At 43.4% G+C, this 27277-nt stretch overlaps 2 protein-coding genes across 2 annotated transcripts in view; one reads left to right on the top strand and one right to left on the bottom strand.

The window, feature by feature from the left end:
• The first annotated feature begins 1011 nt into the window (after nucleotides 1-1011).
• Nucleotides 1012-23132, top strand: TOPBP1 (DNA topoisomerase II binding protein 1). The gene is made up of 28 exons (XM_026034821.1): nucleotides 1012-1029; nucleotides 1329-1416; nucleotides 2135-2269; nucleotides 2840-2983; nucleotides 3774-3955; nucleotides 4090-4283; nucleotides 5794-5973; nucleotides 6661-6830; nucleotides 7306-7469; nucleotides 7975-8222; nucleotides 8447-8766; nucleotides 9524-9696; nucleotides 11020-11231; nucleotides 12212-12507; nucleotides 12748-12921; nucleotides 13715-13830; nucleotides 14477-14600; nucleotides 15122-15271; nucleotides 15780-15888; nucleotides 16489-16681; nucleotides 16797-17020; nucleotides 17794-17960; nucleotides 18893-19007; nucleotides 19513-19676; nucleotides 20361-20501; nucleotides 21582-21671; nucleotides 22100-22261; nucleotides 22581-23132. Exons 2-28 carry the CDS (start codon nucleotides 1336-1338, stop codon nucleotides 22722-22724), a joined length of 4572 nt encoding a protein of 1523 aa, XP_025890606.1. The 5' UTR covers nucleotides 1012-1029; nucleotides 1329-1335; the 3' UTR covers nucleotides 22725-23132.
• Nucleotides 23133-25818: 2686 nt separating this feature from the next.
• CDV3 (CDV3 homolog) overlaps nucleotides 25819-27277 on the bottom strand; it is an 11612-nt gene continuing 10153 nt past the window's right edge. The window contains exon 4 of the mRNA XM_026034861.1: nucleotides 25819-26746. Within this exon, the coding sequence (XP_025890646.1) occupies nucleotides 26722-26746 (25 nt within the window). The 3' untranslated portion in view covers nucleotides 25819-26721. The remainder of the gene's footprint in view (nucleotides 26747-27277) is intronic.

Consider the following 27277-nt stretch of genomic DNA (forward strand, 5'->3'; position numbering starts at 1 on the left):
GGTATTCTTCTTCTCTGAAAATCCTTTTTTCTTCCCAGGAGGATCTTCTATCGCAATGACTTGCTCCACTAGAGGTAGCACGAATATTATGCAGACAGGAGCAAGCCCCAGAGAGTGCTCAGAGCAACTGCAAACCTGTGGGACACTTAGCAGCTTCTGCTGATTCAGGCAGCCACCCCAGACCCGTGTGGGAGAAGGAAGGTTTGTCTGGTTTCTGAACTGGTTTTCCCTACACTGGTGCTGTCCTCTGCTCCAGTGCCCTCTGTATTCCTATTGATGGCTTGGAAGTCACAAGAAGGAAAACGCGCTYGCAACACTATTTCCTCGGAAAGGATCAGGAGGATTGTAGCATGGATGGCTTCGGGATCAGCATACTTCCAACCCTTCCCAGCCCCTGGCCGCCGTGATAATCCACCCCGCCTCTCTAAGACGAGGGGTGGCAGCACTACAACCCTAAAGCCTGCCAGAGAGAACACCCTCCATGATCTCGGCTCTGCTGAAGAGGACGTGCCAGGCATGGAAGATGCTCGGGCAGCAGCCTTTGCTACCGCCTCCATCGGCAATAACCGTCCGCAGCCGCGAGCGAAGGGCTCTCCTCCAGCCTCCCCCTTACTGGCGCCTGCCCCGGCCKCACACCCGCTCTCCTCCGCTGCCACGCCAGGGCCGATAAAGCGGAGGGGACCGGGGTGAAAAGCGCCCGCTGCGGCAGTGAATAACCACGCAGCAGGGCAGCCTGGTCTCGGGTCCACGCCACACAGACCAGGCAGCCGGGCCGCGYCCCAGAGCCTCACACAGAAGCGCCAGAGGCGGCGCGTGATTCCCCACAGCGCCCCAAGAGCAACGCAACCCCGCGTAACAGCCACCGCGCAACGGCTCCAACGGCCACTGCACCGAGAGCGCCTGCGCGGGCGCGTGACGTCACGGCCGCGGCACCGCCCCCTCCGGCGGCGCCTGCGCCTGCCGGGCGGCACGCTGCGCCTGCGCAGTGCGCGCCTCGGCGCTTCCCGCCAGCCGCCCGGGCGGGCCGGGGTGGGTGAGGGGCGGCGGCTGCGCCCCCGCGGCGGGAGCCCCGGAGCGGGGTCCGGGGTCCGGGTCCCGGGTCCGGGTCCCGGGTCCGGGTCGCGCTCTCTAGGGAAGAGGCTGCCTGGCGGGGGGGCCCTCTCCCTGCGGAGGGGGATGTGGGTCGGGCCAGGCCCGCGGCGTGGGGCAGGATCCCGGTGTGGGGCCGGGGTCGGGGCCGGGGTCGGGGCGGTTGGTGCGGCTCCCGGTTGGGGCGCCCCGCCGGGATGAGGTGTCGGTGGTGGAACCCGCGCCGCTTTGCCTTRCAGCTGGAGGATGAAGGGCAGCAAGGAGCCCTTTCTTGTGAAGTTCGTAAAGGCTTCTGGAAGCTCCGAGTATTTCTGCAAAGCCCTCGAGGTAGGTGGGTTTGATGGCCCTTCCCAGGGAACTAAATGAGTCTTGTTTGCTATATAAGTGTCTCCTGTGATTGTCAATAGATGTYGTGCATCTGTATACACCTGTAAACAAAAACACGCTTCAGTGCTTGAGGTGCCCAGYGCCACTTTCAAGGGTTATTTTGCATGGTTATTCCTAGAACAAGAAGCAGCTCTTTCGCATTTCACGTATTACTTGTTCCATGGCTTCTTGCTGCAGGTCCAGAAGAGCCTGGAAGCTGCAGATGAGGCTCTGCAGCGAGCAGAGCAGCTGCCCAGTGCAGCACATAGTGCCCTGGGAGGGAGGAGTGAACAAACATCTGTAGTCTCTCCAGAAAACCCGTTAACTCTTCSTGAAGTAACATCTAGCTTGGCAGGTCCGGATGGAGGACACTCATCCACTAAAAAATGAGTGAGGATAGTGTTGATATTTCATCCTCTTGGAAGTCAGTGGTAGCTAAAGGTGCTGTCTGGCAGGATTGGGTCCTGAAGGTTTGTATGCTGAACGTACAGTTCTGGTTGTTTTGAGGAGCTGGGAAAAATACAGAAGACTTTAACCTTCTCTGCTGCTAGTCCACTCTTGCGTCATAGATTTGTTGTAAGCTGTTTCAAGTAGGTGTGCTTTTGTAACTTCCATAGGGTAGGATTGATTTTGTGGTTTATGAATTAAATAAATGTAATTGTGTGCTGTTTGCCTGCAGTCTATAAAAGAATTTCAGTCAGAAGAACATCTGCAGATCCTCGAGGAAGAAACAGCGCTCGGTATAAAAGAAAATGATAAGTCCCTTTACATCTGTGATCCTTTTAAAGGCAGTGTTTTTAATCATCTCAAAAAGGTTTGATATTTACCTATTTATTTTCAATGATACTCAATCTTTTGTAGCAATACTCATGTCCATAATCTGTATCCAGAATGTTTTCCTACCATGAATACAATAGTGTGAAGTGTTTGTAGTAAAATCTTTAAAGTTTCATTGTATTGTTTATTTAGGGAAGAGGAGGATTGACAAAATGTTAAAAAATAGTGAAGCAAGCAAAAAGTAAATGGGGTGGTCAGTTCTGATTCTGCTGTGGCCAGTGAGCCACCTCTCATTTCTTTTGCTCCTCTGGGACAGTAATTTTGTTTGGCCTCAGCAGACAAAGTGAGGCTTGCAGAAATTCAGTRGCGTGTTGGCTGTAGCAAGGTTAAGGATTGCTGCCTTAACCAAGACCAGAAAACATACAAAGGTTGTCCTGAGAATCTGCAGCAAAAAGTGAACAAATGAAAACTGTTGAGCTGTTTGGAGCTGCTGAAGGAGGGCAGGCAGCAATCCTGCCCTCTGCAGTGTCCTTAGACAAGGAAAGCTCTCTGTACATCAGTGTGCCTTTCAGCCAAGCTGTGTCCTTTCCGTGTTCTGTTTCTGCAGCTCGGCTGCAGAATCGTTGGGCCGCAGGCCGTGCTGTACTGCATGCAGTCGCAGCGGTGTGTGCCGAGAGCGGAGTATCCTGTGTTCAACATGACCATGGCAGATGTCACCGTGTCCTGCACCAGCCTCGAGAAGGACGTCAGGGTAATACTCCAGGATGGTCCTTTTCTCTGACATTTGCTTCTTTTGGCTTATAACTAAGCCATTAGTCTTACTAAATAATGTATGATCTACCAATACCTTTTGATATACAGGCTACAGTCTGTAGACTGATATTTTTTACATATATTCTTATTAAAAATGTATATATTGCATGTATACATACTTGTGTGTCGTATACACCTATATATGTTACATAGATATRCACATATAACTATAAGACATTATTCTCACTGCTGTAGGATTCATTATATGTAGGATTCATTATATGTTTTACTTTTATTTATTAGTTAGCTTGATCTTTAAGCAGCTTAGTTAACTTGCTAATTTGTTTGCAGCTGTCATGCTACAGCCAAACTACTTTATTTCTGGCTGCTCAAACTGCAAGGTAAAATTTTAATATTTAGTCAGCTGTGGTTTATCTTGAATAGATTAATTTAAGTCTTTTATCATAAAAGCTTTCTTTGTATTTTTTCCAACTTTGCTTTCTAGTTTATGCTACCTAAACTGTCAATCATCAGTAAATTTTCACAGCTATAATACGATTTTAGCATCTTGATTAAGGGTAAAMCTTTTATATTCAGCTTCTCAAAAATAAAATGCGGTTCATATCTGATAATGACTTCCTTACATACTGATTTTTAGATTTCCAAACAGATTTTTAGGAGAAATCCTAGACAATTGAAATTGGTGGGATTTTGTTTGTTTTTAAGGTGAACTGCGTATGATTTAAGTTCTTGTTTGAAGATTTTGTCTAATTTCTTTTCCCACTCAGGAAGAAGTTCATAAATACGTGCAGATGATGGGTGGCCGTGTGTACAGAGACCTCAACATATCAGTAACTCACCTTATAGCTGGAGAAGTTGGTAGTAAGAAATACTTAGTAGCTGCTTCTCTAAAAAAACCTATTTTGCTGCCTTCCTGGGTTAAGACACTGTGGGAAAAGTCTCAACAAAGGTAAAACAAAACAAAACAACGCGCATAGTTTATATTGTGGGCTGCTAAATTTTTTGGAGGCTTTTTTTTTTCAAGGGCTTTTACTTTGGAGAAAAATATATTTTCTTTTTCCCCACTCTTTTTTCCTCCCTTAGCATAATTAGATATACTGACATTAACATGGAAGACTACGCCTGCCCCGTGTTCCTTGGCTGTACGATTTGTGTAACTGGCCTGAGCAGTTCAGACAGGAAAGAAGTCCAGCGCCTCACTGTTGAACACGGTGGCCAGTATACTGGGCAGCTCAAGATGAATGAATGTACCCACCTCATCGTGCAAGAGCCCAAAGGTAGAACTTAGAGGGGAAATACTRGCTGTCTTCTGCTCTCGAGTCAAAGTATTTATGCCTACATGTAAGGATTTGACCTTCTCTGTGTCTGTTGTGGTGTTGTTTTTGCTCCTTCTGTTCAGGGAAATACTGTCAGTGGGAAGAGTAACACAGAATATTTATTGCACTCTAAAAGCATTTGAAAGGAGAACAAAAGAGATTTGCAAAAATGGAATGAAATCTCTCTGTTCCCTCTTGGAAAGGATAAAGGCTTGTAGTTTGATTATGAGAATACTTTTTTTCCCACTCTCTTTTCCCTTCTGTATAGGATAATACCGCATATTCTTCCCTATGTCCCTCCCCAGCACAGACCTTGGTTTAAAGTCCTTAGATGTTGTGCAGGCACCGTTTTTTATGGTGGAGGAGTTGATGCTGTTCACTTATAGAACCTTCTAAAAGGCTCTATTAAAAAAGAGACATTTCAGTTGAAGGATCTTCTGGGTATAAGTATGCAAAGAACAGTACGCAATGCCTCTATTTCATAGCCTGGCAAAATGAAAACTTTGGGACAGGACAGTTGCATTATTTGATCTTTTTGTTGTTGTTGTTTGTTAACATATGCTAATRTTGGCTGCCCTTTTTGATTCCTTTTTTGAACATGAGCAAAAGCTTCTTTTAGGTGGGTTTAGYCTTAAGCAAGATGAGATACTCTTAGCAGAATGGTTGGTGGAAAGATAATCTTGCTTAAAGGACTGCACAAATTGTATGATGTTTTTGGGGTTTTTTTGTGCTTTGCTGCTTCGTTGTCCTCTGATACTGTATCCTTGAGCAAACCATCATTGGATTTTTTTGTCTCTCTAATTGTGTGTGTGTGTGTTTGTATGTTTGTCTGTGTGTGTATGTAAGTGTGTGTACACAATCAAAACCAATTTTAGAAACGTAGGACTGTTTAGCAGAGATAGGATAACCTTTAATACTGCACTGAAACAAATATGTTATCAAAACAACTTGTAGTATCCTCTGTAAATGACAAGTGATGCTATTGCTGTTTTTACTCATAAAATGCGCATCTTGCAGACTCTTCTGACAACATTTTTGCCTTTCAAATGGAAACTAGAGATCTATGATAGTTCTTTAAAGAGAGAGTAGACAACAAATGGTTCAGCGCAGCATCTTTGAGTGTTTAGTTGTGTGTATGGTCAGAGAGTTTGCCTTTGCTGGCAGCAAATAACCAACTGCTTTTGAGATGAATTAGTTTAGTTTGATTTTTGGCAGTTGTAATAAAAAGCTATAAATAACACCCAACAGCTCATTAGATGAATAAACGATAATACAACTTTTACATTGTCATGATTTTATGATGCAGCATGAGCTGTCACTAGGAACTTGAATTAAAACTTAATTTGGTAATTGTCGTTTCCAAAACCAGTTTCCATTTGATTTTTTTTTTTATATTTATATTTTGAGTTCTTAGTTTTRAGCATTCATGTTCTAGTAACCCATGTTTTTTCTTTTTGTCTGCATTTGAAAGGTCAGAAGTATGAATGTGCCAAGAAGTGGAATGTGCACTGTGTTTCTGTGCAGTGGTTTTCTGACAGTATTGAGAAGGGCTTCTCTCAGGATGAGACAATGTACAAAGTCGAGGCTGGATCAAAACTAAGTAGTACACCCAGTACATCAACACCCACAAACAATACCAGCAAGCCCGACAGTAAGAAAGACCTTTTGAAAAATCTGTGAAAAGTGGGAGGCATTTGGGGTAAAAAGGAAGAATTATTTTRAACTTCTGGGGTGCTGCCTGCGTTTACAGTGCTAATATTTTSATAACTTGGCTTCTGATTCTGCTTTGTAACTTTGTGCACGTTGCATCTTCTACCATATGACAATTTAAGCATGTGAATAACTTTGAAAAGTCCACTTGAATTAGAGCATGTTATTGTGTGCCCAGGAATTGATACTGGGTAGGTGTGACTAATAAGTCCTAAAAAGTAGGACTGTTGATGCCTTTCTGATTTAAAACAAGTAGCTTGTTTAATCAAATTAAGCCTTACCCTGCCTCAGAGGGAGCATTTGSTGCTGATTTTTATTTATTTGTTTTTATTTATGGCATGCTGCAAATAGTGGGAGAGTTCATTTTCTAAATGAAACATTTTCTAAATAAACATGACAGCAGGAAAGGCAGCTTTAAATGTGTGCTTTTACAAATACCTGTTCCTGACTTCAGCAAGTAGCTCACAAGGCAGGACTGTGTTAGGGCTCCCAGTTAAAGCACTGGGAATTTAAGTCTTTCTTCCTAGCGTGACAGAATCCTATGTGACGGTTTGTATTTTGTTTGTCTTCTAGTGGCAAAAGACAACCAAAAACTAATGCATCTCTTCTATTTTAATTTTATTTAAAGATCATGCTCTTTCGGACGTCAGCCACATTTCCAATATCAATTTGAGTGGTGTTAATGAAACTGCATGTAGCTCTGCTATGAGCAGCAGGCTGGATCCTTCTCCTGATGAGCTGGGAAACTTGGATATAAGTTCTTTTCAAGCCCCTGAAGATTTACTAGATGGGTGTCGAGTATGTTTTAACAATGTACACTTTGAAATGTTTGGTCTTACCCTATGGAAGGAGCTAGTTTTGAGTCACTGGTGGTTGCAGCTAGAGTAAATCACCTTGTTTCCTTTCCTGATTTATTTCAAGTCACATGCTGTATCCTGAGATGTATAAATCTACCTGTGTATATTTATGCGTATGTATCTACCATGTGTATAATACATGTATGTCTACATAATGTATTTTAAATACTATAGTAAATGTGTKCAAGAATGGTTTTTGCCATGTCATACAACTTCCATGCATAACCTTTGGCTGGAGGTTGGTATAGGTGTTTAAAATTGGAGTCATTACTSTGTGTTTATTGCTGCATCTCAGAAGCTGCATCACTTCTGTGGGTGTGTTCTACAGCAGCCATAACATATTATACCAAAATATCTTTCTTAAAAGTTAAAAAGCCTTTGTTGTTGTTGTTGTTGTTCCTTGTTTCTCTTTGTAGATCTATCTGTGTGGCTTCAGTGGCAGGAAGTTAGATAAGATGAGACGGCTCGTTAACTGTGGTGGTGGTGTTCGATTTAATCAGCTCAATGAAGATGTCACCCATGTTATTTTAGGGGAACATAACGATGACCTGAARCACTTCTTGGACAAGACAACTCACAGGTTCTGATAATTCTGTTGCTTCAGAACTTTTTCTGCATTATTTCTCTTCCCTCCCTACCTCCATAAACAAGAAAAATTACATTTAACCATCTAAACAATTCTTGATTTAAATGACAAGACTGCTTAAGTTGCATTCATCAAAACACCCAATCTGTAGTCATTCTTGCATGCTCTTGAATACTGTAGTTTCTTGGTAACCATGAATCATCTCAGTCAACAGAAAAGAAATATTCTTATATTTTAATTTCTTTGTAATAATTTCTTTGTAATTTCTTTGTACCTGCTGTACCTGCAACAGCAGGTACAAATTATGTTATAGGGAATTGTATGTTCTCAGACTGAAAGAACTAAGAAATCTTCAGATCTGTAGAGTGYACTAGGGTTGCTTGGTATTGGAGTTGCTATCTTCAGATATGTAAATACACTAGTAGCTTGTAGAGGGGGGAGGCAGCAGCAYAGCTCTGAAACCTGCTGTAACCTATTAGTATAACATTTTGTCTTGTAGGCCTCACATAGTGACAGCAAAATGGTTGCTGGATACGTTCAGTAAAGGCTTTCTACTTCCAGTCGAGCAATACATTCCTCTAAATTACCAGCTGATAGAAAATCCAATTTTGGAGCAACCTGGAGTAAAGCCAGTTCTTCCCAAAAATAACACTCTCTTGAAGAAAGAAGCTACAGACATAAAGCAGCACCAGAAAGCTGATGAAGATGACTTCCTCTCTCAATATGTAAATAATGATTCCACGTTAGGTAGGTTCTACGGTAAACATCCCATAGMAGGTTTAACTGCTCAGAGTTTGAATTAATTTGTGTAGTGGTTGAAACTTGAATTTTGCAGTATTTACTCCTTAAAATTATTCCCAATAATGGTTGAAAACAAAGGATACTCMATTTCTGTTTCCGTGGAACTATTTTGAATTGGTTGCCAATTTTTGTCAAGTGATTTTATTTGTCTTTTATTTTTTATTTTTTAGTTGAAGCTGAAAAAGTAACATCTGGTAACTTCAGCAATGTTACTCACTTGAGTGTTCAAGAGGARAATCAGTCTTCTGTGTGTAATGGCTCCTTGGCAGAGGCATCTGCAGTGGCTGAAGATCACCTATTTGTCAGAAAGAGATTYCTTCTCTTGGGTTTTGGTGAAGAGGAGGAGTCCTGCATTGCAGATCTCATAAAGGAGAACGCTGGCAAAGTTGTGCAGCCACAGAGCAGAACTGTTGCAGACTACGCTGTGGTGCCCTTGTTGGGGTGCACTGTGAAGCCAACTGTGGGAGATGTTGTCACTAATACATGGCTGGTAAGTGAGCTCAGCCTTTGGTTCAGCAAGTACAACAGTGTCTGCATTACAMATACGTGTCTGCTCAGAACTGAAGAGGCACTTGTGACTTAGATATGTATGAAGATATTGAGAGATGGAGTCTGGTTTCATCTGAAATGTACCAAATGAAAGTGTGCTCTAATGCTGCAGCTTCCTTGAGGTGTTTCAGCTATTTTGTATAGGCTCATCAAATAAGGCTTTAATGACCCAAAGACTTCTTGCATGAGGCTCTAGCAACACTTTAAATAATGAGCTGTTGAAGGAGCAGCTGACTAATAACGATTATGTTAGATATCTTTGGGCTTACTTTCTCATGCTTCATGCTTTCCACAGATTTTTCTGTCTTGTAACAGAAAAGCAAGTCAACTTTCCAGCTGAAGTTGATAAAAGTGTTTTTAGCCAAAGGATGAAYGTGACAGAGACTAAAAACTGTCGAGTGACTTACTGTTCCTCAGTACTTGAGAACTGGCTCTGAACTAAACTATGCAAATCCCCAAATGCTTTAAGGGAGCCTCCAAAGTCTTAATAATTACTCACACWTTTCAGTTACTGCTGTTCAGTACATCAAACCTTAAAATGATCTATGAAAGAGCTACATTACTTTGGCTCAAGTTTAATTGTGGAAGCAGGACTGTTATTAAGTCCATAAATGCTGTGGTGCAGTTGATGAACTGTTGCTGGGGTTTATGGGTTATTTGGTTTGATTTTCATCTCTGTTTATTTCATTGTCTTTAAGATAACGTGCGTGGAACAGCAGCTCCTTTTAGATCCCCAGTCCAGTCCACTGTTCACACCAGTCCCAGTAATGGAAGGAGCCACCCCTCTGGAAGGCTGTGTTCTTTCTTTCAGCCAGTTCACTGGTGCAGAGAGAGACTCCCTGGTTTATTTGGCAGGATTGCTAGGAGCGAGGTATGTCTCCTGTCCCTGTTTAGTCTTGTCCTCAAACAGCCAGTGTGATTGACATGTTTTGCTTGTTTTATTTCTTCTTGTACAGAACTAACAACATTTAGAGTTAAATMTCTTCTGGGCTCTGTTCACACACAAAACCTAGTGGTGAAGCAATGAGATTATAATATTATGCAGATCTTTGTTTCACTCTGCTCTGAGAAACTTATATTTTCTCTTCACACAGCTTAATTTCTCCCAGCATCTCCCAAATGTTGTGTTTCCTGCTGGCTGCCTTGCAGTAACCTTTTACTCTGCTCTAGTTATCAGCCCTGCGGAGTTGCTATTCAAAGCCATGCAGCTCTTTCTGTGAACTAATCACAGAATTTAGAATTTAGGCTGTCTGGACAAGAACTGTGTGTCTCAAACTCCTGTRAGGCAAAAATGGAGACTAGGTTGTCTCAAACAGTGCTTTTGACACAGAAATGGAGCCAACCCGTTGAGTAGGGAATCCTGTTGAGTAGGAGTTATTGTTGTGCCGTCTTCTCCTRTGCCTAGGTGGAATTGGGATAAGAAACACAAGAGATTTGTGGTGATATGAACAGAATATTGAGTAACTGAAATCGCAGGAGACAAAATGGGCTAGTTTCATTCATTATTAGTTCAGTAATGCCTAGTCCAGGCTCACAAGTAGGGATAGTGCACCATTTCCTAGAGACTGGGATGATGAGTTGCTTGCTCCGAACTCAGAATTTTTGAGACTTAATTCGGACTTAATTCTGAAATGGAAAAACTGTGCAATTTAGTCCCGGAGTATCGTTTGACTTGTAGTCTGTTTGAATTAAGCTTTTTGCCAGTGTGTTCAGTCCTACCATCTGGAGGATTAGCTAGCTCCCTTATGATGAGAGAAAATTGTAGCTAATACGAAGAAAACTTGCTCATTTGGAAATTATGCTTTTTGGCTCGAGAATGGAATCCAGCCTGGCACATCATTCCTGTAGAAGAACATTATTCCCGTTTCTAATTAATATGCTGAGCCTGTGTGGGGACATCAAGAGCATAAAAAGTGATATTTTCAGTGAAATTGAAGCAAACTATTACTATTTAACAGGATTTTTTTTTTTTTTTTTTGCTACTTTTTCTTGTTGGGCATGTTTGAATTTGTCTTTTTTCTTCTTTTTTCTTTGCTTGTAGGTGTATGTTCAGTTGTGAAATGCTAAGTAGCCTAACCTAACTGAATTCTGTTGATTCTCCTTCTGCTGCTTGAACATATTTTAAAGTGTTATAAATTTCTGCTGGGTTAATCATGTGTGTGACTAACCAAACGTTTTATTGATCTGATTCTAGAGTACAAGAATTCTTCGTGCGAAGAGCGAATGCAAAAAAAGGAATGTTTGCCAGCACCCATCTGGTGGTGAAGGAGCCGGATGGTTCCAAGTATGAAGCTGCAAAGAAGTGGGGTTTGCCAGCAGTCACCATAGCTTGGCTTTTGCAGTCTGCAAGGACTGGAAAGAGGGCAGATGAAAGCAAGTTTTTGGTTGATAAAGCAGATGCTGAAGGTTGGTTATTAGCAATTAGAAAAATTGTCATGTATGATTGTGCCATTTATCTGTTCAAGACTACATAATARTGCAGTTATTTTTAATCCCCCAAAACTTAGAAACTGAAAAATGTTTTTCTATGTTTTGGAGATGTTTTTTCCTCTTTTTTTTTTCCCTTAAGCTGAGCTGTGATTAATGATTGTGCACGTTTGCTGAAAGTTTCTCAGAGCCAGCAGAGACCTGTGGCTACAGGTTGAGAATTTAGTTGTTAGAGAGTTGAGAATGAAGCTTAGTGATGCGGCTTCATTCTTTGATGTGTCTCACCTTTGTACTATTGTTCTTCCAGGCAAAAAAAAAGGGCAGGGGGGAAACTTTTGAGCAGTGAAATGTAAAACAATTCTAACTAGTTTTTTGAATGAGCCATAAAGATGAGTTGTATTTATTAGTATTTGCAGTGTATAAGCATAAAGAGTTGATTCATGGCTGAATCTGCTGCTGTTGATCCAAAGTTAKAACTGTATGTGGTGGCCTGAAGGGGTGTAATTCAGAATTTCATGAATAGGAGTTATCTCTGACTTTAGAGGAAAGGTTTTATTGTTTATTTGTTTTACAGCTGCTGTAATATTGTGTAACCAAGCCTGTAACCAACTGCTGTTTTGATAGTAGCTGCATAGACATACATGAATATATGCACATACAGAACTAAAAACAAGAGGAGGACAGATGCCCCTTTCATTTTTAGATGCTCMAGGTCAAGCTCAGTAGCAATGTAATTCAGACTAGGGTATGCTAGAAAAAGAATTTTTGATAATGTCTCTTGAAATACAAGGCTATCTTCATTTGAGAGCATTTATTTGGAGTATTGTGTGTATAATACATATTTTAAGGAAGAAAATTCAAATGAGTGAAGTTGGCCTTTAACTAAAAATACATACAAGGTTTGTTCTCAAAAAGAAAATTGGATTGCCTGCTGATGTTTTCCTTTGTTCCTTTTAAAGAYGGGGAGAGCTTTGTTGCTCCACTCAGCAAGACACCGGCAACTGTTAGATCTTCTGATTCTCCAGAACAACCTACCTATCTGCTTGAAGCTGGAAAAAAGCCACCCGTGACCCCTCTTGATATGAACAGGTTCCAGAGCAAAGCTTTCCAAACTGTCATCTCCCATCACATTGAGAAGAAGACAACCCCTTTTGCGGAAGGGGCACTGCCACAGAAAGAACCATCCTTACACCTTGATACACCATCCAAATTTCTTTCCAAGGACAAGTTGTTCAAGCCTTCCTTTGATGTAAAGGTGAAATTCTTTGCAACAAAGTCGTAGAGCCAGTAARGTTAGAAATATCCTTAAAACAGCACAGAACCCCCTGCTTATCATTCCTATGGATTTCAGCTGCACTTGCTGACTGCTCCTGTTGTCCACCCTTGTGGTTTATGAGTATGAAATGCTAGCAGAGACTATATATGTGAAACTTGCTCTGGAGTGAGAGTGTTGTAGTGCGTTCCTGCAAGTCACCTAGTTGCTTGTTTCTTGTAGGATGCTCTGGCAGCTTTGGAGACTCCGGGAAATCTCTGTCAGAAGTCCAGGAAGTTGAGTACTCCCCTGTCTGAAGTCATTGGCCGAAACTTGAAATTGGCCCTGGCAAACAGCACGCGGCCCACGGCAGCTCTCACTAGCAGCCCTCAGTTGAAGTCTGCACAACCAGAAGCGGTAGGAGGATTTATTTCTGGAATTTTTGGAGCATAGGCTTCCTTAAGAAAATACTATCATTTTGTGATTTATTTTTTTAATTTTATTTTTAAGTTATAAAGGCATTTGCAAATCTCAATGATCTTTGTATTCTTTTGTGATGTGTTTGGACAGAAATCTGTGTGGTTGCATGTTCTTCAGTGTTGGTGAAAGTAAGCTAGAAGGCTTTTCTCTCGGAAGGCAAGGAAGCTTATTCCACTACCTGCTCTGCTATCCTGAATGCTAAGCAGTTGCTAGGCACTGGGATATATAAATACATATCTACATATCCTAGGTTTTTTTAATGTCAGGATGGGACATAAACAGGACTTTACTCTGAGACAAAAGATTATATTTTTAATGCATCTTTCCTCTTTTTCTGTCTTCTGCAAAGTGCTGTTCTTCTGTTTGCTAGCAGGCACAAGATATGTGATCAGTTGCTTACCCCCTCATAAAGATATGCCATGTTCGTTTGGCTAGTAGTGTTGTTTYACCTTCAGTCCTTATCTGCTTGCTTGCTTGAATAAATGTCTAACCTATCTTAATGAGAGAAAACAGGAAAAAAGAAGCAGCAAAAACAGGAGCACTTAGGTGCTGCTTCTAGTACATTGTGTCCTACAGAGGGGGAGTAAAAAAGCAAATAGCATTTAACCAGGGAAGGCCTCTTATCTTGTAGCTCCTGATTCTCATGCTTTTCACCTCTGTTTTTGCTTTTACGTGAAATGACTGGTATAGAAGTCTTCCAAACATGACTCYGCCCTGTTTCTCTCTGCAGCTTGAACAAGAAGACCCCAAGCCTTTGGCTGATGTTGTTATATGTGTTAGTAAAAAGCTTAGTAAGAGGCAGAGTGAACTGAATGCAGTAGCAGCTTCTCTTGGGGCAGACTACAGGTAACAACTGATGCAAAAAGCTTCTGAACTAATGCCCTGAAGTGACTTCTAGTAAATCTGAGTCTTGGCCTTCCAGTATTCTTGTATATAAGACCTTTTCCAGTATTCTTGTATATAAGACCTTGTATATAAGACCTTTTCCTGCATGGTTTTGCCATGTTAGTCATTTCTATTGTAAAGTTAGACTGTCTGTTCTACTGTCTCTGCATTCTTGGTAAGTCTGTCTTAGTCTCTTAGCCCATTTGCCTTGAAGTTTTCCGTAATTGCAGAAAGATGTTCTTCAAAAAAGAACAGAAAAGCTGTAAAACTTCTTTAACTCTTGAACTCTTGAGTAGATGAAAATTTACTTCCGTTTTAGATTTTTGTTTCTCTCTCACTTCTTATTTGTTTTTTAATGCTCAAGAATGCTTTCAAAAAAATGTGAAATTTTTCTACCCAGAAACAACAAAATGCCATTTTTCTGAATTAAAGAAAAATTAAGCTTATCCTTAATTTAACCTGACAAAGTAGGCAAAGCAATATTTGAACTTGAATGAGRGATGAAATGATTTCTGTGAGGGATTTCTCACAGTTTTTGGCAGGAAGTGATATCTTCTAAGTTTGTATCTGCTAATTTTTTTTTCCCTCCTCTGCTCCCCCACACTAGATGGTGCTTTGATGAAACAGTAACACACTTCATATACAAGGGAGGACAAAATGACAACAACAAGGAATATAGATCTGTTAAAGAGAGGGGTATACACATTGTTTCGGAACACTGGCTTTTGGAGGTAGGGAGCAGAAGTTTCCTTTTCAAAAGTGTTACTTAGCTGCCATTTTCTTTTGCATGGACATGGAAACTAAACCAGTTATGGCAGTTGATTTCTGCTTGAGGTTTTTACTGAATACATAGAAATTGATGTTTTGTATCCTGCTTTGAGCTTTTAAATCAAGCAATCRGTTTCCATTGATTTACCTCATAAAAGGCTGGAGCTAAAAATTGATAAGAAGAGGAAAAAAGAAACCAAATTGCTACCAGCAGGTCTTAACGGAGCTTTGTCTGAATGGTAACCTGCCAAATAATTGTTCCACTAGCAAATGAAAACATTTAGACATTCTCCTTGAGGAAAAAATATTCTCTTACGTTCAGCATTTTGCTACATGTTTCTCAGGATGCTGCTCTATTTTTATCTTGTTTAAAGTACTTTTTGCTGCCATGTCTTTAATGCACTCTTCCCGTGTATAGATGTGGAATTTCTCTTACTTTTCACTCAGTTTCTTATTTTTCTTACGTTAATGAATGTTGTTACAGAGTGCCCAGGAATATAAACGGCTTCCTGAATCTCTCTTTCCTCACACTTACAATCCCAAAATGAGCCTGGACATCAGTGCAGTGCACGAGGCCAGGTTCTCCTCTCCTGGTAGACTTCCATCCACTGGAAAAAACGCCGAGGAAGATGAGGTATAGAATTACATAAGTGTGTGTTCTGTCGGGTGATTGGAATCCAATTTACTTATTTGTTACATTAACATAATAATAGATAATGTTGATACCTACTCAGTGGTGCTGTGAAGCAGGTTTAGCTGGTAGTTCACAGTAGCCATCTCAGACACATCTTCACATTTCCTGCTTTTGTAACACTCCTTTCCTAGGAGGAAGGAGAGAACTCAGGTCTTCAGAGATTAGAAGAGCTTTCCAAATTTGAAACAACGTAATCCTGTCTTTGACTTCTACTTTTAGGTGAACAAGAGATGCAAGGCATGAAGTGTCTTTTAGCAGATACTTAGAGTGCAGAATAGGTGTTGTCAGTGATGCTGTTCACTGTCTGTCTGTCCTTGTGGTAAAAGAAACGTTAGTCTGTTCCAGGGCAGCCTTATTAACCTTTGGAATTTATGCAAGCGTTGAACAAGGTGAAACTTCCAGCTTCTGGCRTTAGTTAGAGAATTTTACTCGATTTAATTATTTTTAGATCATTCCAGTGGATGAAGATGATGCTGAAGATGATGTAACTACTGACCAAATAAAGGAAGTAGTCCCTACAGGGGGAGAACAAGTTGTAGCAAGTGAAGCCAAAGGAGGTAAATGTAAATCATTATTTAGTGTCAGAATAGTTGTGACATGTCAAATATATAAGCCTTTTACAGATTCAGATGCTATTCTCTATGTTAAGATCTGGAAATTTAGTTATCACACTTACATCCCAGTTAGGTACAGCCTGATGTCTTTGATATTGATAGAAGTGAGGAAAAGGTTTTGCTGATTATTTTAAAGACTCTGACAGCCCACAAGAAGATGAAGATCATCCATTGCAAATTGCTTAGGTCTTTCTGTTTCATTGTGAGTTTTTTGAGGGGGGCAAAACACTGAAATTTATCTTTAACGTGGCAATAGCATTGTTTTAGAGTATACRTTATTGTCATAGGTAAACAAATGTGTTACAGGGAAAGCGTGGTTATAAGCCAGATCTAGCTGTACCCAAGCAAATTTGAAAGTGATCCAGTTGGGAATTCTTGCTTGTGGTCAGGAATGGGTAACTCAGGACCTTTAGTTTTTCTAGACTTTTTTTCTCCTTGATGCATTTGCTCTGATAGGGGGAAAGTTGCTTGAGTTTCCTGTCACTTTTCCCTGCTTACCATGCAGCAGTCCTGATTTTGTGGGCCTTGTCTTTTCTCTTGAAGTGTTAACCCAGACCCTAGAAATGAGAGAGAATTTCCAAAGGCAGCTTCAGGAGATCATGTCTGCCACATCAATAGTAAAACCCCAAGGACCAAGAGGCTCCCTCTCCAGGAACAGCTTTGACGGCTCTCCGACCACCCCTGACGGCCCCCGCTCTGTGCGAAACGGCCGCAGCAGGGTCTTGGAAGCTCTGAGGTAGTGATTTTCTATCTCAAAAGTACTTTATTTTGGCCTGTCTGCCCTTACTTTACACTGCTTTTGCAGTCTTGTRTAAGCAAAGGGTGATTTAAGTGTGCGTTTTGTTTCGCAGGCAATCCCGGCAGGCACTGACAGATCTAAACACAGAGCCATCGCAGAGCGAGCAGATCATCTGGGACGATCCTACTGCAAGGGAGGAGAGAGCAAGACTCGTCAGCAACTTCCAGTGGCCTAACAGCCCTTCCCAGTACACTGAGCAAGTTCCAAGTAATGTCAGTAAGAACATGGATGAGCCTGCCTTCAGATCCTTGGCTGATTCAGAGCTTGCTGCTCTAGGTAAAATCAGAAATAAAATAGACTTTATGTTTAGACATTACGGTCTAATGACTGTAGCTGGTATTTGGAACCCCAGCTGGGCTGTGAATAAAAATTCAGACTAGTATAGTGGACTTAAAATAGAGATACCAGGAACAGAATGATTTCAACTGTAGTGGAAATAATGGTAGGTGAACCCTGGGAATACAGAAACCAGATATCCATGAACCCTCCAAACTTGCATCTTGGAGATGCTGATGGGCATGTTTAGGTCAGGATTTATTCAAATTTCTATATTTATCTTTCTTCCCTGTTCTTTTAAAATCTTTATCCTATAGCCAGGACTAAGGAAGTAACATATGTGTGGTGTTTGCATCTGTTTTTGCCTTGTTCCTAGTTCTGCCTGTTGACAGATAGTGGGATCCTTTGGCYTCTGCCCTATACTTCCCTTTATAGCGTTTCTGCCTGCAGCAGCAGACTTGCTGCAAACAGACTCTGTAGTAGAGAAGTCTTGGGAAAACCAGCTCTGTCTGTTCAATTGATTCATGGTTTATCTGAATCAGTGCAGTTTAGCCTAAGAAATTAGGCCAYTTGAGCTTTTTTTCTTCTTCCCAAAACAAGACATAAAGGAGCATGAGGCTGCAGTATTTCAGTTGGTGCTTTGGAGTAAGAGAGAAGTGYGTGTTGTAGCAACAATAGTTTTTTCTCTCCATTTACCATAGCTCCCTTTTTCAGCTTTCCCCCTAACCATCTGCAGCAAGACAAGCCATGTACCATGACTTTATTGTTCACAGATGGTCCTGAGGCTGGGGATGGAGATGTGACTGCAGATCCAAAGAATCCTGTATGTAGAGATCCTGAAACACCCCGTAAAGAAGACAAGCTGATTCCCACTCCCCAGGCCCCCAGCATTGCTTTCCCTCTGGCTAACCCTCCTGTGGCACCACAGCCCAAAGAGAAGGTGAGTCACGTACAGAAATGTTTGTGATCATGTGTTTGCTGAGAGGTACAGCTCTTCTTGAAAAAGTTTTGAACCTCAAAGTAATGAGTAATAGGTGAATGCCTGCATTTAAAACACTTGTGGGGTTTGCTCCTGTGCAGTTGTGTTTTTCTGTGCACTTTCCCCTTCCCTGCCCAGGACTGGGAGCAGCTGATGTTTTTGAGACTGAAGCTTCGTTGCTTCCTTAGGCTTTTTGTCCAAAAATACTTTGTACCGAAATAGTTCCCGTTGGGATGCTGAGATGTGCTGTGAAGAGTTACTGTCCATATACTCTGGAGCTCCTTCAACTGTGCTGATGGAGTATGGTGATGGGGGAAAAAAAGGGTTAGTTCTTGGTTTCTTGTGAAGTATTTGGAATTTGTGCTTCGTTACAAAATGGATTGCTTTCCCCCTCAAAGCCTGATTTTGCACTGCAAGATGCCACCTTGAAAATGAATTTTCAGTCTTTTGTTCACTGATTATCAGTTGATGCTCAAACTTTCAGGAGCTGGGTGTTTTCAGAGGCATAAAGTGTCATGCTAAATATGTAAGCTGTGGTGGAAATGTATGAAAGGCCCCCAAGGAAGGCCGAACAGATAAGGCAGCATGATGGATGGATGGTTTTTTCATGTGTTTAACTAGGCATTCAGAGCATATGAGTGAAGGGTTAGTTTTTGTGACAGACTGGTTCATTTGTGCCCTGAAGAAAAGGGGAACCGAGAGGATGTTAAGTAGGAGCCTGATATTGATGTGATRAGATCCAAGCCTTGGTCAAGTGATTGACAGGTTTGGTTCTGCATTTCCTAGCTAAAAGAAAACTTAATATAAAAATAACCCAGCATGTTTGGCAGAGAAGTAGTCAGTCAAATTAATCTTTCYGTCGTATTTTCAAAAATCTGTTGCWGTATTTGCAGACTGTTGCAGAAGATGAGAAGGCTGATGAAGAACCAGAAAAACAGCGGAAATTTCAGCTGTCCTCTCTTAATCCTCAAGAACGATTTGATTACTGCCATCTGATTGAGGAATTAGGTACCAGATACTTGGGAAATGACAGAATAATGTGGGTCTGTAAGCAGGTCAGCTGTGGCTCTCTTGGAAAAGAAAGGGCTTCTGTTAACGACTCACCAGATTTGAGGTCTCAAATTTATGACTTTCTGTGCTTGAGAGCTGTTCATTGACTATGTTGTCATTAATACCCAAGTTCATCAGCTCTGCCACARACTGCAAGGTCTTCTGGCATTTGCTTTTAGTTGTCTCCACAGCAGCCTCATTCTTTGCTGTTGGAGCATCCAAGAACCGCTGTGCTCTGGTGTCCCTTCCTGCCTCTGACACAGTGGCCCTTCTCTTAACAGAGCCACTCTTCCCTGCCCCTCCTTTCTTGCCCAGATCTCCTCAGTGATAATATTTTCATTGTAAATTTGAGTTAAGTGTCTYTCTATCTGAACTCAAAGAATTCCTGCCTTGAGGGGTGCTTTCTGTGGGGGACTGCCTGGCCCTTGATTAATTTGCCTCAAACCCATTCCTCTGTGCCAAGGTGGAATAGTGCTGGAGAAGCAGTGCTTCGATCCCAGCTGCACACACATCGTTGTGGGGCATCCGCTGCGAAATGAAAAATTCCTGGCCTCCATGGCAGCTGGGAAGTGGGTGCTGCATCGTTCCTACCTGGAGGCGTGTAGAGGAGCTGGCTACTTTGTCCAGGCACGTGACCTTACTATTGAGCAACGCTGTGTTGAACTTTTCATCTTGTCCTGCTAGGAGAGAGGGAATTTCTTAAGGGGATTAGCAGTTTGGGGTGCCCAGCCTTGGGACAACCTTATCCTTGTGCAGRAGAAATGAAGTATCTGTGCTTAGGAGTTGCTTCTGAAAATTGAAGCCTGAGCACCTCACTGGTGTCTAAGCACCTCACTAAATCCTCACTGGTGTCACCTGAAGTTAATGTGGATTTTGTTACACCAGGAACTAAACAGTCATCTTTCCCRCTCATGAATGTACTCAGTGTATAAAACAACTTCAATTGTTTTGGAAAAGAAATGTAGTAATGCAGATTAGTTGGTATTCAGACTGTGAGCTGTTTTGCACTGCTCTTGAATTTTCTTGTAGGTAACTGCAAGAGGAATTTAGCTSTGTGTAATGTGATTGATGTCTCGGAAAACATGAGCAGATTTTAAAACTGGGAAGACCAGAGTCTCTGTATTTTGTGTGTGTGTGTATTTTGATATATATGTTCAGTTAAGAGACATATCTCTGATTTTAATTAGGATTGCTTTAGCCAGGTAGAATCAATATACAAARCTAGAGCGAGCTGAGACTGGTTCTGTTTTTTAATTTTCTGCTGGCAAAGTTGGCAGGTTCCTTTGTAATTCAARCTTATGATTGCTCTAGGAAGAAGATTATGAGTGGGGAAGTGATTCCATACTGAATGTTTTGTCTGGAATCAATGTAAACCAGAAGAAACTAGCACTTGCGGCCATGAGGTGGAGGAAAAAAATCCACAAAGGAAGGCAAGAAACTGGTGTTGTTGAGGTATTTGGACTCTTATGCAATGTGTGTGACATGTTGTGGGAGGGCAGCACAGGGACTGTCACCAGCAAACCCAGAAACTGAAGTGCCAGGGAAAGATGATCTGCCCTGTTCTCAAGAACYGAGTGGTTTAGCTGGGTATGTCTTGTTCAACAGCTTTGTTTCCAGAAGGCTTTTGGTGGGGGTGTGTTAGTAATAAAAGCCTTGGGCTTCTCCTGAAGCCCTGTTGATGATTGCACAGCTCCTAGTGTAGGCAGATGTCCTGCAATCAGTCACCCTGTGGCTTTTATGCCCCACAGCTCCAGCTGCTGCATCGGGGCAGGCAGATCAGAGCTGCAGTGCTCTTGTAGCGGGGAGCACACTGACCTGCTWCAGGCAGCTCAGCCATCCTGGGCTCTCCAGAAGCACCTTGGGTGATCTGTGAAGTTCCTTAGTGTTCCACAGAGATTTTTGAACTGGGCTTGGGAACTTGGGCTTCTTTTTAATTAACTCCTCTGTCAAACCAGACCTTGCCAAGGAAGTCCAGTACTTGACAGAGCAGAAACACTGCCAGTGTTTCAGTCACATCCAGGTGATATTGGGTTCACGGGTCTCTTGCAACAGTTCTTAAATGAATCCTTGTGAAGCAAATCCTTGTACTCTTTGCCTGCTTGGAAACAGCAAGAGGTGTTTGTCCAAGGCAGCCAGTTGGCCCTAGGAGCTGTATTRCTGCACTGGTGCTGTTGCTGTAACCAAATAGATCATACAGTCCGGGGTGGGGGGGTTAATCAAATAGCTGTCTTTCTTACAAATGTGTTTCAGTAAATGAGGGTCTGTTGTACTAGAAAACCTCATTGCCAGGTGTTTTTTAATATCCTGGCTTGTCCATGTTGCTGTGCAGCTGAAGGTCAGAAGCGCTGGTGTGCGGCAGGCTGCCCGAGTGCGGGGCGGTGGCCCAGCCGCTGTAGGTTCTGCCTCTCGCCTGCCCTGTACAGCTGAAAAGGCAGAACCAGGGGACAGCACATCCTGGTCTGCCGCGYTGGAACCACGTCAATCCTGTCCTGGTACCAACATCCTCCTGGCTAAATTCAGTGTTTTACCTAGGGGGCCTTCAGCGGCTGGAAGGTGATCCTGAATGTCGATCAAACCAAGGAAGCTGGATTCAGGCGCCTTCTTCAGTCCGGAGGAGCAAAAGTATGGAGCTTTTCTTGGTTTATTTGCTTTAACTAATTAAATACGTTGTTTTACATTGTTTTGGTAGGTATTGGTACCATCGCTAAGCTGTGCACTGGTTAAAGGCTGTAACCAAAATTGCTTCTGTAGAACAGCTGAGAGGTGACTAACAGGTGGGAGAAGAAGAGCAGTGGTGTCTGCATGTTGCAGGAGTCAGTAATGGTGGAGGGGCTGCAGCGTAGAACATCTGGGCCCTGCTCCAAGAGAGGAATCACCCTTCTTGAAATGTGCATGATAGTGGAGAGCTCACCTGCAAGAGCAGTGCATTTCCCATCAGTCTGCTAGTTAATTTGATGAGCAACTTTCTAGGCTGTGAAGTGCATTGGTCTTCCCCAAGGAGCAAACACAAAAGCAAACCCATTTTTTGTCTGTTTTGCCTCCATCCCTAGGTGTTTTCTGGTCATTCTGGGGCTCTCTTTAAAGAAGCTACCCACCTCTTTGCTGACTTCAGCAAGCTGAAGCCGGAGGACAGCAGGGTTAAYGTGGCCGAGGCAGCCGCGCAGGGGGTCAGCTGCCTGAAGCCCGAGTACATCGCTGACTACCTCATCCAGGTGAGAGCCCCGCTGCCCCGGAGCCAGCCCGGAGCCAGCCCGGCYCCGCGGCCCTGTCCTGGCTGTGGGGACTGGGGCTTGCCAGAAACTGCGGCCACGAAGGCTCCTGCTGAGCATGTTGGTCCTTGCTTTCAAATGCTCTTCGCTAGGACAGCCCTTTCTCCAGCACTGGGAGTGGGGTCTGTTGCAGGGTAGGGAGCTTGTAAAATGTGCTCAAATTGTTGGGGTTTTTTTCCTGCTTTCTGCTTAAGAATAGACTGAAACTGTCCTCTCATCTTGAAAGCATCTCCTTAAGCTAATTTTTTTTTTCCTATTGAAGGAGCCACCTCCTCCGATGGAATCTTACTGCTTGCCAGAAGCTGAGTCTAACCTTCAGAATAACAAAGAACTTGGAACTGGATTATCCCAGAAAAGAAAAGCAACGGGAGAAAGGAGCAGAGCCAAACGATCCAGAATACACTGAGAAAATTCCCTGTTTTTAATTAGTTCATTTTTTAAATTCATATTTATATATTTTTTTCATTCTCACTACAATTAAAAGCTTTGAGTATCACTTTTAATTTGCCTCGAGATTACAATAAGTTTCCCATAACACTGATAGGAACTCTTGCTTTGGGCAGTGGCCGTTTCTAAAAACGTGAGTTTTGGTAAAGCACTCGTCAGAAAAAAAAGGAAAAAAAAACACGTGGCCTCCATAATGTTCTGATCACCGGCACTTTTTACTGACTTGTCTGGGGACACCATCCTATGATAATGGGTAAGATATGAGATGTTTAACACATCTTCCAGCTCTGTGCTGCAGCGTATGTATAATGAGGGAGTTGAGAATCCTTTTGCATTTGCTACAAAATAAGACATAGATCTTTGGGCAGTTTGGGAAGCAGGGATAAAAGACGAGAAGAACTGGCTCATAGTTTTTGGTACAAATACTGGGTGTACATAGAGACTGTAATAAATTATTTCTCTAAAACCCTCCGTCTGAGGCTCTGCCTTTGTGAATGCTAACTCCATTTTGCAAAGAGGAGACTACGTCAGAGCTGGAGTGGGTCTGATGACACTTCCTTGGTTGARGGTGCCAGGAAAAGGGCAGTGCTGCTGGAGGGGGTCCTGGCCAGGCTCTCCCTGGGCTTGATGAGTTCTTTAAGCTTCAGGACCTGTAGCCTGTGGGTCTCCGTATGGAGACATCACTGTAGGCCAGTTGTACCATACTGTGCTCTTAATAAAAACACTGTCTTTTCTGAGAGGCTGTTWATTCAGAGCTAGAAGAACKGCAACCCGGTTGAACAGGAAGGAAAAAGCCTGAAATTGYGTGGGACAAGGGGAAATAKCTGGAGGGGTCTGTATGTAACAGTTACAAAAAGTTAAAGTCTCTTTAACTTAAACCTCTAGGRACCAAAAGAGCTTGAACCTTGCTTGTTTTGAAGGTGTATGTGGAACGAGGAGAGGCGAAGCTTCTGCTTTTATTTTTTTCTGGCCATGTGAATAGTACATACTAGGACATCCTTCCCTCACTGGCATGGTGGATGCAAGAGAAGAGCAGCAGCAAGTGCCCAAGTGAGGTGGTGAGACCACACCATCCTGCACTTGCTTTGCCCCTCTGGATCCTGTAAGTAAGCGCAATTCTTCACGCAAGCTACTTCATGCWGAGGATGGAGCCCAGGCTGCAACACAGGCAGATACCAGGATCAGCAACACAACAGGCGTGAGACAGAGGCAGAAGTAGAAATTCAGTTGCTGCTGTAAGATAAATTTATTATTTTCTCCAGCTTTCTTCACAGGAAACATCACAAAAGTGCTTTACAGAGTTTCATACAGTTACGCTAAGGGAGGGAGAAAAGACAACAACTGCACGTTTAGAGGTTTTCATATGCAGAAGCCGTGATAGGTAAACCAGGGTTAAAGAAAAAGAACRACCCTGACAAAATATATATGTGTTATGAACTTCAAACTTAAATAATGACTATAAACATAGAAAATCATATAAATATACAGGCACCACGAGGCTCCTGTGTAAACTGTGGGGAACCGTGTGGGGCCTCTCTGAAACAGGAGCTGCTGGATCCGCCTTTGCCGGAGCCCTTTCCGCAAGGCAGCGGGGCCCTGGCCGCGCGGTTCCCCACGCAGACCGCGTCCTTCTCCCGCCGCCATGAGCATTCCCGGGGCTGCAGCGTTCCCTCAGGTTAGCGGGCACGAGGAGGCATTCCCGCTCGGAGGCGAAAGCGGATTCAGTTCATAGAGAAGTAGAGAGCACAGAGAGCTGCTCTTATCTATCTCCTCCCTCCTACCTCTCACTGCTCTCTCCCTGATCTTCACACAGTCATCTCATATTTAAAAAAAAAACAGGGTTCCCGGAGGCTGTGCCCGTGCTTGTTGGAACAGCGGGGAAGGAAGCGCACAGGATAAGGGTCCTGCTACTGACCTGTCCCAGTCCGTGGCCACTGCTCCTTCCGTTTTGCTTCATGGAGCCCTAGGGCTCTAAGTCAGATGGAACGAGGCCCTCGAGGAGCTTTGGAGGTGCTCGGTTGGTGTGTGACAAGCTCCGGTGCTGCGGAAGCCGAGCGGCACCAGGCGTGCGTATTTGCTAAGCGTGTGGCAGCAGCCAGGGCCGCGTGTGCGAGGCGGGAGAGGGCCCTGCCCAAGGAAACGCAGGGGCCGCCCGCAGGCCAGGCACCAGGCAGGGAACAACGGCCACATACTCCGTGTTCTCGGCTCGGCGGAGGGACGGGGTCTTTGCTCGTCCTTCCGAGCGGCAGGAAACGCCAGCGGAGCCGGTTACCCAGCACACRGGGTCACCTGTCCCTGAGGAGCCTTCGGCCTCATTCCCAGGCTGAGCAGTGCTCAGGGAGGAATAGCAACGGCCGAGGCCTACGGAGCGGTTAGTTAAAACTTGGCCACGCTGCTGCCGCTCACTGAACCCCAGTCTTGCCCCTGCCTAAATCCCTTCCCGCTGTGTATTAAGACACATGGGAAGGGTGCCAAGTCCCACATTCAGACAAATTCAGGGTAAACTTTCTCAGTGTAGCCCCCCCCCACACACACACACCCCAAATTAAGATCTGGAAAAAAAAAAACAAACAAGGAAGCAATCCATCACTCCTCCAATCTGCAAGCTTTAAAAATYCTCCTTCAGGATTCCCTCAAAAATAAGGTAGGACTGTATATAAAGCACCTGATAGAACCCCCCACTTATCAGGTGCCTTATATATAAGCTATACTTTATCCAACATATAGTAAACCCTCAACCATATACCGTGATGAGCAGCAAACCCAGGTGGTCTGTGTGATGTGATACCCAATACTGGGAGAATGCAGCTCTTATGGGAAGACTCGAGCCCTTTTAGGATGCATAGCCCACCTTTCAAGCCGCCTTTGCATTCATAAACACAGCATTACTTGTAAATGCAATCAACATTTAAAGGCAATATCTTATTTACAGATGTAATATCTCTAAATTATCAGTTGCAAATGCAAAGAGATGAAACAAACCACAAAAGCCTAAGCCTGGCCCCAGTGTTGCTACATTCACCTTCCCCCCAAATACTGTAATTTCCCTGCCAAGTGCGACTACCACAGTGCTAGATTCAGTGTGCCTGGGCCTGTTTGCTTGTCTGAGACAGCATCATGTCTCTGCTTYAGCTCTGCCAGATTCAAAGAAAAAAATAATCCAGAAATTTAAAGCAATGAGCCTTTTTTTTGTGTGCTTGACTCCAACTGTTAGAGCTAGACTTCTAATAAGATCTCAAATCAAATTTTAATGAAACTGATCTCAGTGACAGAAGTAGGAATAACTCCACCAATACCAATGAAGTCAGGCTGTAGGAGATCAGCTTCGTGCCTGTTTTACTGGGTTCTCACTGCATTTGTTCTGTGTGTCAGCCTGTTTTTACGGTTTGAATCGTTCTGGTTGCACACTCTCTGAAAGAGGTCCAACATAAGTGGTTTGTTCTAATCAAAACAGAAAGCTTATGACAGCATTTTAAGCAACAGGTTCCTACAGGTAAATGATTTCAAATAAAGCAGACAGCTGTAACTCAAGGACTTCAAAGCTACCACAACTGGGCTAGAAATAAAATTCAGTAGAGGAGAAAGGCAATCGAGAAGGTCAGATCCAAATAAAAGCAAAGAGAAGCGTGCCATGCTAGTCACTGGGAAGGAGAGGGAATGTATGAAGCTGTCAGTGCCTAGGCCAGCAACAGGCAATGCCCGTAGGCAGTGAGGAGGTGCCCCAGCACTAGGGACGAGGGCGCCTGCCAGGGTAAGCCAAGTGGCGGCRTGAACTCGGCAAATCAACGCGACCCAATGTCAGCAGCAACAAAATACGAGGCGGTGAACGCTGGAAAGGYTTAAAGCACTCATACATGCTCTGGTGGATTCGGAATTAGTGGTGATCTTTCAAGGGGACGATCTAGGCATCACCATGGACAGCTTGATGAAGACATCTGGTCAATGTGTAGTTTCAGTCAAGAAAGCGAATAAGATGTTAGGCTGTATTAAAGACAGAACAATAAGGAAAAATATTACAGCATGTATTTCCCTTCGGTCCTTAATGACTACTTGCTGTTTCACCAGCACCTTGAAAAAAGAGACACATTAGAAAAAATACAGGGAGGACAGTGATAAGGCAGAAGCAGCTCTTCACAGCTGGAAACTTAGTTAGTACAAGGCAATTTATTTCTGAAGGGGAAAATATGGATGMTACAGAGCTCAAAAGTACTTTGTGACCTTTCTTTAGCTACGTAACAGGACATTCCTCCACATGGTTTTAAGCCAGCGAGTAGTTTTTGCCATTATAGCTGCACGACAAAACACGGCTCACCCCCACAGGCCGGCCAAAGCGGCCCGGGTGGCATCCCGTCACGCTCGCCTTGCAGCCAGGGGAGCAGCTCCGGCACCGCCCGCGCGCCGCCGCGCATCCGCCGCCAGTCCTGCCGCGACGCGGCCCAGGCGCCGCTGCGGGAGCTGCGGGACACAACGGCCACTGGGGCCCAGGCGGCACCCACGTGTCCCCACGGCCTC

Source organism: Nothoprocta perdicaria, unplaced genomic scaffold, assembly GCF_003342845.1.
Source record: "Nothoprocta perdicaria isolate Ctin4 unplaced genomic scaffold, notPer1 scaffold_150, whole genome shotgun sequence".
In the NCBI taxonomy this organism is placed as follows: Eukaryota; Metazoa; Chordata; class Aves; order Tinamiformes; family Tinamidae; genus Nothoprocta; species Nothoprocta perdicaria.